Genomic DNA, 16,447 nt, shown 5'->3' with positions numbered 1-16,447 from the left:
TGTGGTATAATAGGCACACAAAGACATCTGTGTCACCTGATGACAGTGTCAGTGATGTAGATCCATAAGTTGTTCTCTCACTTTCTTCAGATCTTTTGGAATTTTGTAAAATAAGATTTCAAATATGAGTAATTGGTATGTACCAACTTATCTGTTCTTTGTGAGGAATAACTTCATGACTTGAAGACATCGTAACTTCATCAACTTGTCTGAGACAATCTGGTGATGACATTTTCCCCATTTTGCGAAAAAAACAAAACAAAAACACTAGCAGCTAGCTAACTACAATACACACCAAATTAAATATAAAACTGATACAAATTCATTATAATTATTTAAATACACAAAACTACAACTCATGATAATGATACACAAAAAGACATGCCAACACAAAGAATAAAGAGTACATTTCCTTACCTTTCTTGATCTCACAAGTCATCTTGCTTTACAGCCATGTGCTCTGCTATGACCTTAAAAATGAGATATTGCCTCATTTGCATATTTTATTTTATTTTTTAGGCAAAGTGTAATACATAAAGTATTTCTCTTAATATGAAGATTAATCTGGTAGAAATGTATGGGGATATCTATAAAGGGGGAAAAAAGTCCCATTCACCTGTAGTGTGATAATAGTGTTATCTGTTGTGGTCATTTTCAGGACTTTCGTCCCGAGTAGAGATTTTGGCACACATCCCACGTTGTTCAATGGGGTATTAGTCTATAACAGTTGAGATATTCTCCGCTAAATGAAGTGCATACAAATCTTATCCAGGACCTCTACTAATAGGCCTACCCGAAATGCCAAGCGTTCTTTGTGTCGCTCTGTGTCAACGTCTGGGTGATTCATCAAATCAGTCATGAAATGCAACATCCAGTTGCATACTGAGCGGTCTGAATAAAAAAAATAAAAAAACTTATTAAAATTGACCATGTGAGTTAATTCTTTCGCAGACAGCTTTGTCTGTCAGGTCGAGTCATCACAAATAAACGATGGTTACTGTCACTTTCAGTAGCGTAGGCTACGTGCATTCAAGTGTAGGCTAGCCTACATATAGGCGGAGAGTGCGGTGTTCATGCAGTATCTGGACATTCCCCTCGCTGCAACTGAGCATCCCACATCGGAGCTTCTCAAATGGTCGGCTTCTTTTATGAGAAGGGCAAACCAATCCTGTGTGAGAAGAGAGGGTATTGAACTCCACTGAACTATCAACACTCAGGCTGGCAGCTTCAAAAGACAGAAAGCAAGCAATCATCTTAAAAAGCGAATTGACATGGGCGCGACATCTAAAGGCGACGATTTCACGACATCTGTGAAGACCAACCTAGTGAAATTTTACTTTTCGTGCATGACCTATCTTCATTTATCATGAAAGAAACACAACGTTTTCCTGGCTGTGGATCCATGGAATCTTGTCACAATTTCTATTTTTAAATTATATCCTAGGCTACTCTATTTTAATTAATGTATAGCCTACGTACAAGCAGTTCAATGAAAAGTTGAAGGACAGTTAACCTTATCAAAGACGTAGGTTATTCAACTTGTGAAAAACGCTTGTTAGTCTTCATTCGGTCACACAGGCACCTCTCTTTAGAAGACTTTTGGTTCACCGAAGACTGAACACGCTGAAATGCTGATGAAAGAGTACAGAATATGTATGCCACTTACCGTGGAGGAGGTAAGAGCTTGAAGTTATAAAGTTACAGCCTAATAGTTTGCTATTAGGCTACTTCTAGGTTTAGCAACTCACTGACATCTTTTTCATGAAACAGCGAGAGCTCCCGTGTAAAATTAGGGTATTTAACCAAAGTAGGCTGTGACAACGTAGTGGTAAGCTAAATGAAAATGATTCAGAAGAAATATTGTCTAGGTCGATATCTGCAATTTGGCCACCTTTGATATATCATAGCATAAGATGCACTGATTGTGAATATGGCTTATATTTCTACCTGGTCTAGGCTACTAATATTTTGTTGTCAGTGCTTGTTGTTTGTCGGAGACTTATTTGCCACTAGGTGACGCTATTGTAACTTTGTCAGGATAGCTCAGCATCATTGAAGAATACATCCATCTAGGCTACATAGCCTAATGATTTTGAGATGTGAACATGCTAAATGCGCATATTTCACCACTGATTATTAGACAGAAGGGCTTCAAAGATTTGATTTAAGTTATCTCAGTGGATAGTTTGTTCTGCATCTTTTTGTCAGTCCACTGTGCAATGCAATTGCATTACCTATCAATGCAAGTCATGCAAAAACTTGAAAACAATGGCAGTTCTGAGCATCTGTGCCCACACTCTTAAAATGAATGTGTTAAAATAATGCAACTTGTGTTGTTTTAACACATCTCTGTGTCCAGATAGGGACCACACAAGTTTGTGTTGTTTCCTTTTTTAATTTGTTACACAAAATGTGTTGAAAATAACGCAACTTCCGTTGAATCAACACAACTTGCGTTGTTTTTTTTTTAACACATCTCTGTGTCCAGATAGGGACAATACATTCGTTTTAAGAGTGCATAGGCCAGCTCGACCTCTAGAGAAATTGAGTTTGTCGTGTCGTTCAGATGTGCTCTTCAGAGAGAATTTTCAAAGGGCTCTCAAGTCTTTAAAGCCTTCTGGCTTTAGCGCTCTCCCATTCTCTGTGAAGTAGGTCTTGGCTGGAGCTATTTGCTCCAGTGGGTGGGCTGTAACAGTGGCCCACTGAACTAGGAGCCTTGAAGATTATTTTGTTTATTCTGTAAACTTGACCTGTTTTGCTGATATTTCTATATTTGTGTGTGTGGGGGGGGTAGTGAAAGGGATCTATGATTGTTCTCTGTGGTGTGTTCAGAAAGTTTAATTTTATTGACGTGCTAAACATGACTAAGTAAACAAGTCCCATCAGTTAAACAGTCCTTGTCAATACTGCATGTTTATAACTGATTCTCACTCTGAGCTTAGTTTGTCCTGGCAAGCAAACGCAGGTTTCAGAGCCAAAATCCTAATGAGTCTGCCTACCACACGGGGTGTTGACCTTGTGCTTCGTGGTAGTGCACATATGTTCATGTCCATCTATTGACCATGTATTGTATATCTGTTATTATGATGCCTAGGAGTTTTTTTTACACATGTTTACTTCCTCTGTTTTCCATTTTACCATAACTTGTGTTTGTATCTGTTGTGTTTGAGTGTGTATAGATTTATTAAATAAAATAGGTTAAGTGAAGTCAGCATTAGTGTTGGGTTTGGAAAATAAAAGTGTAAGCAGTCAGGATAATGCGGTGTGGTGAATAAGCAAAACAAAGTCCAAAACGGTGCGGGAGAGACTCATCTGATGCCCTTTTTAAAGGCCCAAATCAGGAAGTGATGTATGAACACCTGCATCTAGCTCACCTGTAGAAGAGAGAGTCTCCTCCTCCTGAATATACACTTACAGCATTCTATGAGACCAGAGGAGCTCCCGCTGCCAGACATGTCAGCAATGCCTAAAGACCCAGAAAGTGAGTAATGTACAGTATTATGAGATGGTTTTCTGTGTTTAAATAGACCAGTAGCTATATATACACAATAACTACAACTCTGGGTAACATTTTGCCCACTAGGCTAAGTTTATTAGTACAAATAGGCCTATATTTTAATGTACGGTGATCAATTGTGCCAACTTTGAAAGTATGAAAACAACAGTTCTTTAGAGAAATATTAAATTAATGGAGATCAGTGATGCTGAGAGTAATTCTGGAGTAACTCAGTTCAGCTTAAATGTCATACAGCATTGACAAAAATGCTTGATTAATTATTGCCAATGATGAAGATGCTGTGAAGATATTACAAAACACAGTGGTGTATTGGACATTTTTGATAATTTATGTACCACTTATGTACAGATGATAACAAGTCTCCTTTCAGATAGATGCATGCTGTTGTACAAAAAAGTGGTCTATGGTTGTACAAAAAATAGTCTATCTTTCTTTTGTTACGATCTGTTTTGATCAATTGTAGTAGAGAGTATGAACATTGAAGTTATTTCACAATATGAACATACTTTGTTCACACTTAATATGCACAATTAGCTGTGTATTTGTGTATAACTGTAGTCCTCATCCTCACATTTTCTGTCTTTTGGTACTATAGGATCACCCCTTGATCCTGATCTAAATGAAGAGATTTTCTACATGGAAATCCAAATGTTAACTCCAAGCCATCTCCAAATAAATGTTATCTGCCCTGGATGCCAAATCGATACGAATACTCATCTTGGTGGGCACATTGAGAGTGAACAGGGGAGCTGCTTCTCCATCCCTCACGTCTTTGGTCGCGTTGTCTTTTGGTGTGGCAACTCTGACTGCTGTAATCATCTCATGAAGAGTATTTGTCCAAATATGTCTTGTTATACATTGTTTGGGATATATGAGCAACAGACAATATATTGTATATCCTAAGCCTATAATTTCCTTTGACACATATTTGAATTTGAACAGCATAACTGATCATATATGGTGCTTATCAAAGAAGCTTCAGCAAAACTATATTAACAATTAAAATATAGTACAACATTTTACATGTGCATGTTTCTTGAATGGATTGTGTCTAATATCATTGTAATAAACAATATGACAAAACACAGCTATGTTTTTGTATGTTATTTGGGTGTTTGTTCTATGAATTGTATGTAATATAATTGTAACAAACAATATGACACAGCACAGCTATATTTTTGTAGTTTTGGAATTCTTCCTGTTAATAGTCAGTTATTTATTTGATTCATCGCCTTCAAAGATTGTTTTGTGCCAAATCATAGGGAAGAAAACTGGTCTGATTGTGGGAATAAACTGCAGTTTATTAAAATTGTTCTTTTCATTCAGCTTATGAAGAAAGCGATTTAACCCCGTCTACAACTCCAATAAATCAATACAAAATGCACAGTTACAACACACCAAAGCCATATAGTCCAGTCATTTTATGAAAAAAGGTTGAACAAATTGCAACAGAAGAAAACTTAACTGATTTTGTTAAGTTTTCTAAAAAGACCCAAATATACCCTATTCTTGCACCTAATCAGTATTTTTCTCACGCAAATAGGGGAAAAAAAATTACCTTCACATATCACCATGAAAATTACTGAGTTGATTACATACCTCAAGACAAACAAACAATGCATTACAAGTTTTTTTTTAATTGTTTGTTAACATGGGGAAACAGGGCATAATGTAATTATGTATAGCTAATTTGTATAAATACCACAACGGAGCTAATAATAATAATAATAATAATAATAATAATAATACATTTTATTTGTTACATAGCGCCTATCAAAGCACCCAAGGTCGCTTTACACACTGGACATTAAGACAAAAGATGCCGGACGGAGCGGCGTAGGTCGCCAGCGTTCCCGTGACATCAAGACAAACAAATTTACAAAATAACAATTGACGCACAAGACAAAAGATGCCTGATGGAGCGGCGTAATCGCCAGCGTACCCGAGACACCTAACGGTAGACATACAAGACAGACAACAAACAAAAATGAACAAGTAATAAAATAAATAAATAAGAAATTCAAATAAAGAAAAGTCTGTAATAGTCCAGGCAAAGTAAGGTCTGACCCAAAACTAATTGCAGCAGAATTTATTTTCACATTTTTATATTTCAATTGGTGATCTAAACACCATAGTAAAAGACCATGAAAATCCAGTTGGTGGAAATATGTTAAAATGAGGGTTGTTTTGTGCATTATTCTTCAGCAAATGCTGACAAAACTGTAATTAGAATGTTGTAGAATACACATTCTAAAGAATATCTGACACCATCTAACTTAACTTGGAATTTTAGAATCTTGCATTGTTGAGGAACATTCTTTTATTTTGAAAGAGTGAATTTCTTTGGCTTATTTTAGACTGGTTTGTTGCAAATTTGGTGAATCAATGTAAATGGTTGTTGACTCCATTGAGCCATTGTGTTTTTGCATGTAAGTTTCACAATGTTCAAGCTGTACAAACACATAGTTAAGCATTATTTAGCCTAGGAAAGTGGTTTTGGTCTGGTTTAGAGGTCACAGTATATCACACTAAAGTATCAGTTCATCATTTTCCAAGTATTATAATAATTGACATCTTGCCCAGGGGTTGACTGATATACTGTCTGTCCAATCAAAGGGGCCTGTATGATGCCCCTTTACTTTGCACAATTTTGTCTAAAACAATAATCAGACAGCACAGTATGTTAATGTTAGTGAATGCAGGAAAATTGTGAAGGCAAAGTTGAAGATGGACATGATAATGTCCACATTCGACAGAAGGGTGCAGATGGGACAGAAGGGTGCAGATTTAGGTGACTATTGTTGTGACATCTGGCAAAAAGGTGCATGCTATACTAATAAATATAGTTTAAGATTAATAATTAACAATGCATGCCTATGCATGGGTCATGGTTTTACCAAAGTCATAGAACAGTCAAAACTACACATATTCTAAAAGCATATGCACTGTACATGAAATATAGCATCAATCAACTTATGTCTCATCATCATTCTCACCTATTTGCGTGAGAAAAATACTGTATAGGTCCTTCTAGCCCTCTCTCTCTCTCTCTCTCTCTCTCTCTCTCTAGTCTACCCTGAATGCACCAGAGTGAAATATTATCAGTAAACTGTTTCTTGCATGATGTTCAGTAATGGACAACTATTTCTTTTCTTTTTTTTGTCTCAAGGTCGTAATCATAATATTCTTTGAGAACACATGCTCTTACCAGCAATACACAATATGTGTTCCCACATCTCTGAGCCCAGTTGGAGCAGTTTCATTTCTCTGTTGCTGAGATAGTTTCAGGCATCAAAATTCTTTATTAATATAAACAATATTTAATTATTGGGCAAGGCTATTGCTTGCATGAAGTTATACACCAGCTGTTTTCTTTCAGAATATTCAAATTATGTTTGAAAAGACCAGTTTTCTAGACCAGAAAGGCATGCCTCTTTCAAAAGCATCCATTTGTCTGTTTGTTTCATTTTTTTTTTAATCTTTCATAGCCTTTGTGAGGTTTTGTTTGTGGATACACAAAAAAGCTGGATCAAAAAGCCTCCTCAGTGAACATCTACGTTCAGCTATGAAAGGATAGGTGGAGTTCCTCTTATTTACCGGGCTGTCTTCAAAAGCATATACAAGTAAGCACATGATTGCAGGAGATTATGACACATCATGAACACTTCATGTCTGTATGTCATCTTTCCTCCTATTCGATAGTGTTTTAAAGAAGATCTTTCACCAGACAGTTTGGTCAGTCTGGGTCTATAATCCAAGCTGCTGGCTTGAATGTTACAGAAGAAGAGCTCAGTCACATCCATTTGATTGTAAGGTCTTGGGGATCAGACCATCCCCATGTGGTCTTTAATAAAGCAGCAGGGATGAGGGGGTGTCATTTGAATAGGCTTTTAGACAGTTGAAGGTGAGAATATTAAGCCTTCATTCTGCCTCAAGGATCAGTATAAAATGATGAGATGGTAAGGGAAGACAAAAGCAACTGTTGTAAATCCTTAGCCTAGAAATCTAGAGCTCAAAATGCCTCGCTCTAATAGAGGGCCAGAGACTCGGAGTATATCAGTAACCATAAATAGCTTAGTGCTGTGATAGCTGTTATAGCTGTGAACAGTCTACCTTAGTTGAATATTCCATTACATTTAATCATAGGCTACTGTAATTTAATACCATTGCTAGCAGTGTTTATATTGCCATCATGCCATATCAGTGTAAAATGTAGCTCAAATGAAATATTCAAAATGTGTGAACTCTGAACTCTGTGTCTTTGCATACACAGCTCAAATTGTGAACAAGCAATGTCTTACAAATAATTTAAAGTTCTCAAACTATGAGAGTTTTATGAAGTGCTGGCAAAAACATCTGAAATGACCACTTTCACTCACCTATGAGAACTTTGTGAATTGTGAATTTGTATGAACATTTGAACGAGCGGATAAAGAAATAGAAATAATTATCCCAGAAAGTCCCAGAAATATGACTTGAATAGAAGTTAGTTAGTTATTAGCAATTAATTGATAAACTTTTAGAATACTTTGAGCACTGATACAGTCAGCATAGGCCTCTTACATTGTTTGCAAGTAGGCCTACATTTCATTCCGTTTTCGATGGCAAGCGCGAAACAGCGCCAAAACAACCACCAGTGGACAAAAAGAGTATTACATGTGTACTGTTAAGACTCGCTATTCACCCCTTGCAGACACGTGACTTAAGTCACGTGACGGCTCCATGCTGGACGGCAAAAAGATGGGAGACGGACGGCAAATTACATTATGTCATAAAGATTATGATGAACTGAACACCATTACTATAACATCTTTGTAGTTCAATGTATTGCTGTTTGGGGTCTGATAGTCAAAGAAGATGCCAATGGTGTTGGTAGATGAAATGGGTCATGATCGCAAATGTAAAGTTATTAAAACTGGTGGTAACAGCAAGGGGAGATAACGTTACGTTAGGCTACTGTAATTAACATTATGGTAAATGAACACCCATAAGTATTTCTGGACTAAAATATTGCAAAGCGATTTGGTTACTTTATTTGTCTTGCTTTTATCAGTTGTAACATAGTCAAAACGTTAAGAATGTCATATCAGAACATGAAATAATAACTAGCTGCCACACTTAGAAGCTAGCTATTCTAGCTAACGTTTATCGTAGCTCATAGTGCTAGGGCTAATGTAACTCGTCAGTTTGTACGTTGCCCAGCGAATAAACTTACTTCTTACATGTCTTAAGTTAAAGAATGGAAAGAAATAGGAAATTTAAAAAAAACTTGAACAGTATTATCTGTTTACATTCAGATCTTGCCAAAGACTTTGCCGAAGTGCTATCTGCCGTCCTGTTCAGAGTCTATGGTTGCTATAGCAACCGCTGCTGTGCTTTATACACTGAGGAGATAAGCATGCAATTGTGGTTGAAATACTCCCGAAACACAAAGAAAACAAACCAAAATATATCTATGCAAGAACATGGGATGTTGTTGTATTCCAAACAATAAGCCAACAGTCGTGGAAGGGCATTACTACAGTTAAATCTCACTATAATCTCCTAGCTGTGCGATGTGTCCCATTACAACCCATTGATTTGATTCATGTTCTTGCCGTCCACTAGGCTATTTTGCTGTGGCGCGAACAAAACGTGACGTCACTTGCAAGGGGTGAATACAGAATGAATGGGGGAAATTACGGAGGTTATAGTTTGACGATGTCATACTCCCATGCGGGGCAGATGCTATATACCACGGACATGTTTTGGGGGGCCACCCAAAATGAGGTGGCGGGCCGTAGTTTGGGGACCACTGAGCTAGACACTATGTGAGACATCACACCTCTGCTAGCATGCTGAATTAAAACACAAACTGTAGCAGCATTTTGCCGCCTCTGGTTCAGTGTAAACCTGTGAAGGCAGCATAATGAGGAGTTTTCTCAATGATGATGTAGCGGGATCTCTTTTTTTTATTAGAACTACTCTTTCTCAGCAATACTCCCAGTTACAGGCTTATTTAAGCAGAGTGTTAAGGGAAAGCCACAGCTTGCTGTCAGTGACCATGCTTGATAAGTGCCTTTTAATGAAAATGTGTGTTTACGCTAGTCGATGACACATATAGGACTCCCATGGCTGTAGAGCATCACTACTGCTTCTGTGAACTAACAGGGATATGACGACTGTTCTTCATCTTATACTGTTCGGGTATGCAGTTGCTCTCCTCAGTTAACATCATCCTACAGATGACTGATCTCTTTAAAGATCAATAATGGGTATTGATTGTGTGTTGTTATTGATTGCCAATGATTATTGCTGGCAGTAGGAGTAAGAAATGTTCACAGACTCATATGCAAGTGTGAATGGTGACACAAAGAAGTCTTACATAATATGATCACTGCTTAATCCTACATGTTATATCTGCAGAAAATTAATCACTCACAACCAAAGTGTGTGAGTGAATGTGAGTGTGTTCTCTGTTTGTGTGTGTTGTGTGCATGTGCGCACGTGTGTATGTGTGTGTGCCAGTTTATGAGTGTATGTGTAACAGGCCTATACTTAGTGTTTCCCTCCGTCTGTGTGTAGATGGGTGTGTGGAGCCAGGTGGTTCTTGAAATATACAGTAGAACCACCATAGAGATATTGAAATTCATAAATTCATCACAAGTGTTGTCACAATGTTTCTGCATGTACAGTATCTTTCACTAGATTGCGCTACACCACAATTGAGCTGTTATGGCCACGTTTGATGTGGCTCCTTAAGGCCAACATACCACAGATATTTCATCATCTTGGATGCAATCACACAACTGTTAGTGAGTTATTCTGTGAGAACTGGTTTTGGCCTACCTGGCTCTTGAGGGGCCCAGCGCAGGGGGGATAGTGCCCCCGGGCACCAAACACTTCTGTTTCTTATCAGCCTTTTGGGGCTGCATGCTCACCAAGTTTCATTTGCCCTGATGTTCCGGGGTCCCGGAATGGAGGGAAAAGTTATATGACCATGCTTCGCCAGCACTAGTGGTGGTCATAATTACTCTCTCATAAGCATATGAATTGTATCAAAGCCCTCTTAACTGATGCACTGACCAGCTCCTTTATTCTTATTTTTTGTTTTCATCTGAAGTGTAAAGTCCTATGTCCTAAACAATATCTGAAATGCAGAACTGACCATCATATATCTCACACATGCTGACATCTCAGGAACCATGTCTGCTGAAAAACAGGAGCGTTTGCTTTGATGACTGCCACTTTCGCACTCCTCTTTTTCATGCTCTGCTCCACACGTCCCCTGCTGTTCGTTCTGTGTGGCTTCGCTTCGGATGGTGTTTTCACAGTCCATTAACGTCATTCCTCTTGGCCACGGGTACGAGCCTCAACAGATGAGATACTTGTGCAATCAGTGGTAGCTGCAGTCATCAACACACTAGTGTGGTCAGCGTGAGTGGCACTTAAAAATGTAACTAGCAAACTGAAAACTGTCAAGGGAAACAGAGCGGCCTTGGACTTAAGTGAGACTGAGAATAAGTCAGATGGTTTTAGACTGTCTGTGAGGTAATCTTATGTGCTATAAATTCACCAAAGAAATTTCCATTCACTCAGCAATTTATATGCGCACTTGTGGTTTCAGTGGTCTACCTAGTGAAGCAGGACTTCTGGGAAGCTTGCCTGCGCGCATAAAGCCTTGATCCCTCCTGTTGTCTCTATTTTCTGACTAATAGAGCAGTGAAAGGCCCAGTGGTCACCATGTGATGTCCAGGCTATCCATCAGCCCTGGTGACACTTGAGGGGTTTCAGTAGGGCCTGGGAGGTCAGGCAAGACTTAGCCCAGACTCGAGGGGAAATAATCCCCCCCCCCCCCCCATCCCCCATCCTCCTCTCTTGTTCCATCCCAGGCCCAGCCCATCCTATACCATTCCTGTCATGGAATTCCCGTCCGATCCCTGCAGCCTGGAATGAGCCCTCACCTGTCCCTGGCTTTTTCCGCCACTAGTTTCCGTCAGGAGCGCTGTTTGGCTGTCATCACACCCTCTCCACTGGGACTGGGGGGAGCCAACCCCCCCCACCCCCACAACGGTCACTGAGAGCAGGGGTGACTAGGGGGGAGTCGGGACAGAGGACTATTCTTGACCTCTTTTGTAGTTCTCCCTCAGCCTCAGTCCATTGCTCTAGCTCTCTCTCTCCCTCCCTCCTTCTCATTAATTCTTATAACCAAGGTCCCAAGGTCTTACAACAGCACTGTCATTTTGTTGGATAATATAAGCCAATAATTTTCACGTCAGTTTGGGTGACTTGTGTGAATCGTGCAAAACCGAGGAGTTTTTTTTTTAATGGGGGGGGGGGGTGTCTGATCATCAAGGATGCTTTCCGGCGACTCTAGCTTTTTTCACGTTATCTACCGCAGGCTACAAGAGGAACCAGAGCGTTTCTCATATGGGCCTGCTGGTTAATGTGCTTCTGATAACCTCCACTCATCTTTGATCATGTAGCAAAGGAGCTGTAGTCTATCGTTCTAGCAGCTAAGAAAATACAGGCTCCGTTAGGAGGCAACTCTCTCAGTTCGCGCTCTTACCTCCGCAGTATAGCTACTTCAGGTGGAAGTTTCAACACGCAACACGCTGCCATCTGACTGATCATCCGGAACCGTACAATAATAAAATTATTCCTATCAGTGACCTAGGCCTAGTATTTAATGTTATGTGGGAATTGCAAGAATACGGGTAAAAACAATTCCTTACTTCAACCACGGAATTGCGTGTGTCATTAATTAAAACGGTAGGAAAACTGAATGAAAGACGGCGCTGTCCATCAACAAAAACAGCAGAGTCAAAACGTAGGCCTAATTTAAAGTCCCAGACATTTAAAGGGACAGCGATCACTCAAGACATAGGCCTACACCACGAGTGATGAACGTGAAATGCTTTGAATAGCCTACTACAAAACACAAAAAACAAAACAAAACAAGCATTTATATGACAACTGCGTATAGAACCATTCTAATCTAGCTAATGGTAAATTAAGTATATAGCATTCACATATAAAGCATTCAATAGCCTGATGAAAACTTCAGTCAGTTAAATTGCTCTCATAAAAGGAACAGCAGGCCTACAGAATATTCCAAATAGGCTAGTTTCCTTTCACTTCGACTGCAACATATGAGTTAAACCATGTTAAATTCAAAAGCATCTGGCAAGTGACAGGAGGTTTTGAGGGGAGGAAAAGAGAAAAAAGTGTGTTAGCTGATTCCACAGTCAGTGTTCAGTATTTGGCCTATAATTAAGCCTATAATATTTGGCATTTTTGAATCCATGAAAATTAATCAAAATCTATCATTTCCTATGAACAACAGACCCCAGTAACACATGGAATTGCTAAACATTTTGAAGGATCGAAAATAATCAAATCATTGGCTTAAAGAATCAATATTGTATTGAATCGTGATGAAACTTGTGATTTACACCCCTATATGGCATCCTTACAATTAGGGAAGGTTTTTGGGAAGTATTTCTCATGCAAGCACTGTGCAACCATGCTGAGTAATGCAATGAAATCATTGTAATAGTTTGCAATTTTGCATTAGTAAAGCAGTCCACCGATGTGCATGTTTTCACTTACTGCTTTAGTTTCAATTGTGCAACAACAAGACCATAACAATGATAATGGTTTATATATCCATAAAGACACATTTCTGGAACTATCTTAGACTGTTTTGTTTTGTTTTTTTTATGAGGGGGGGGGGGGGTTGGTTGGTAATGTTTCTCTCTTTTTTCACCTCACATGTGTTTGCATCACTGCCAAGGAACTGGGACAGTGTATTTTCATATAAAGAACATTTTTGTGTGAATCGGGTGAGCCCTGGATGGCAGAGGTGGTGGCAAAATGTAGTTATATGATATTTCCTGCGGGGGCGTGGGCTTCGATAATCTCACTCCTTTTTGACCATACCTCTGTTTGCATCCCTGTTTACAGAGTATGTGCAGGTTGGCGCCTCACCTCCTCCATCGGTGTATGAGTGTGTGTGTGTGTGTGTATGTGTGAGTGATTGGGTGAATGTGAGGCATTACTTTGTAAAGTGCTTTAAGCGCTCAGAGGAGTACAATAAAGCACTATATAAATGCAGTCCATTTACCATTTATATGATAAGACATGGGGAACAAAAATACAAGAAAATGGGTGAAAGGAAACATGTTAACATAATGGGTCATAGCTTAAGGTGACATGTGAAAGTTGTATGTGAAGCATTGTTATTGTGTGTGTGTGTTTATATTTAACTGAGATTTAACACAACTCTCTCAGTCATCTCTCTCTCCTGACACTCTCCCTGTCAGCACCTCAGCTCCTCTCCTCGGTCACTCCTCTCTGGAGTCCATGCATAACACCAGAGGTCACACACGTTTAGTTTGGCTCAGGAGGTTAAATTTGGCTGCTGGCTGTTTGAGAGTGTTTGCCTCTTAGCAGGTTTATTCCATTAACTTGCACTTTTTTGTGCATCTCAGTGCTCTAATGCAGGAGGTTGGGACTGGGTGGATTTGTAATGCACTTCTGGTGATGTCTAATACATTGAATCACACATTCAAAGATATCTGTATAAACACCCACATTTGTCTTTTTGCTCATATTCCTCTCATTTAATAGTTTAACATGAGCATATTCCTTATATTCCTCTCATGGAACAGTTTAATGTGGTCTGCACATGACTTATAACAGAAAGAGAGTAAGAGAGATATCAATAAAGTTATACTACACATACATGTGTTATGTGCCGCAGAGGGCCTTTACTTTTGTTTTTAGGATGCATCTTGCATGACACGATGGTCAGCCGAGACAGATCTCTGTTTACATGTATCCAAGGTGTAGGTGAAGGTGTGGAGACGTTGCTGACCACTTGTGTTTAGATTCCGTTCCTGTCAATGGCACATGCATTGGAACTCCCAGTGCGCAGGACACATTAGACTGCATTAGCGTTTACATTACTAAAGACATTACACAAACAAATGTAAATGAGTTCAGACAGACAGCAGTGAAATAACTACAATGCTAAGGTGTAATGATAAACAAATACTATCAGGTCTGAACTGCTTTGACCCAAGTCAGCTGTAAGGTTAGCTGTGCAAGAATCAGGGATATGAGTGTCTGAACGTGCAGTTGTTAGTGTCAGTTCAAGCATCAGAGGTCTGTTTGACATTGGCTAGTGTGCTCTCAGCAGGGTGCTCCCTCTAACAGTGGCCCTCCTGATGATCACGCAGCACTGCACCTCAAGTCTCAGGAGAAAGAGGGAAGGAGAGAGAGGAAGAGACTTAAAAGAATCTTATGTAACATCCCAGCTGGTTGTCAGCCCCCACAGACACATAACTCTCCCACTCTAATGGAACTTCAGCTATCCTCTCTGCTACAAACCATCCATCTCAGCTCTCGGCTCCTACAGAGAGAGCGATGAGTGGGTACGTGTGCTTGGGAGTGTGTATGATCTGCTGTGTGTGTGTGTGCTTGCTTGGGTGTGTGTATGATCTGCTGTGTGTGTGTGTGCTTGATTGGGTGTGTGTATGATCTCCTGTGTCCGTGTGTGTATGTCTATATGTGTGTGTGTGTCAGCAGTTGAACGTCTTGGATGCAAATAGAGTGAGAGAGGGGATCAGCAGTGACTCTGACAGTCCCCTGAAGTCAGCCTTTACATTGTTGCCAAGTGTGAGCACTGCAGCTCACCCATGAAAGGGAGCCCACAGAGATTACTACGCTGTCTTCTAATATTCGATCCACCAGATGAGTGTTACATGCCAGACAAACAGGCTTTGACAGCTATAAGTGTGTTCGTTCAGAATTAGAAGTTCGTGCCTGTAAGGCAGTTTGCTCCTCTCTGTATTGCAAGTGCAACACTATTTAACCGTCTACCTGTTTTTGTTTTTTGGTTGCCATGCAACCACATAAAGAGGCTGTTATATGTGGTCTGGCTATCTGGCAAAAGAAGAATATGGATTTTGATTATGTAAATATTTGTCATGAAAATAAAAAATACGAACTCTCACATAATTGAAGACTGATTGCTATGCTGCAACAACATGGTCTGTTACAGAAAGGAGAGACCACAGTTCACCCTGTCAAAACTTTAATGTGGACTGAAAATTACGAGAATTACTGATAACTGAGATTACTGATCTATTATCTCAGTTGTATGTCTGTGTAAATGTCATTATCTTCAGCTTTTCTAGTCTGGTTTAAATCCTCAGTAGCAGTTTTTCCAAGCCAGAAGTGTGCACCTTTTTTCAGATATGTATGTTGCATTATAAAGAATTCATACGTACAGAGTACAGAACACTTGCTTTCATTTCTTCACTGGCATAGACACTTTCTCTCTCAAGCACTCATAGGTTGTTATATCAATGATATAAGAAAACATCTTTGTTCAGCCCAAAAAAATCTCAAAGGGTCATTCAAAATGTCCTGGTTTTGAAGAATGATACCTCTATTACTGTAATGGATATCTTTCTGCCCATATATCTACCTATATCTACATGTATGTATACACACCAACATACTCCCATATATTGCTTATATTGCCCTTATGTGCTGAGGCTGCATTTTGTCCCTCCCTCTGCGGCTTTCCTGTGTGTGATGGATAGACTGCAGGTATAATGCTGCACTCGCTCCCTCACTTGGTAACTTGCCAAGACCCACTCTAGTGTGGCCCCCACCACTATCCTCAATTGGTCCCACCCACACACCCATGAAACCGCATGCAGCGTCTCACCCCAGCCACTTTAATCACCTACTCATTACAGAGACTCCATCCGTGTGACAAACTCCACCCCAGACGCCATCATGCTTCTCGCTCCACTCTGCCTGTAGGGTGCGATTTGTCATCTCTTGCCCCACGGTCTCCGACCACTGATCGTCCCACTCCCACTGCCATTCCCATCTCCACCCCCTCGCCCCATGGCCTGCTGGCAGCCCTATAAA

The 16,447-nt window shown here is 39.7% G+C and overlaps 1 protein-coding gene across 3 annotated transcripts in view; it reads left to right on the top strand.

The window, feature by feature from the left end:
• Positions 1 to 16,447, top strand: part of pitpnc1a (phosphatidylinositol transfer protein cytoplasmic 1a) — a 44,998-nt gene that overhangs the window by 3,423 nt on the left and 25,128 nt on the right. For 2 of the 3 annotated variants that reach the window (XM_042085118.1, XM_042085117.1), the window contains exon 1: positions 1,041 to 1,676. The exons of the other annotated variant lie outside the window; for it this stretch is intronic. In XM_042085118.1, the coding sequence (XP_041941052.1) occupies positions 1,629 to 1,676 (48 nt within the window). In that variant the 5' untranslated portion in view covers positions 1,041 to 1,628. Of the gene's footprint in view, positions 1 to 1,040; positions 1,677 to 16,447 lie in introns of those variants that run through there. 3 annotated transcript variants of the gene reach the window in all.

Source organism: Alosa sapidissima, chromosome 3, assembly GCF_018492685.1.
Source record: "Alosa sapidissima isolate fAloSap1 chromosome 3, fAloSap1.pri, whole genome shotgun sequence".
NCBI classification, from domain to species: domain Eukaryota; kingdom Metazoa; phylum Chordata; class Actinopteri; order Clupeiformes; family Clupeidae; genus Alosa; species Alosa sapidissima.
Note: the sequence above shows the minus strand (reverse complement) of the source record. Positions and strands in the feature narration are given on the sequence as shown.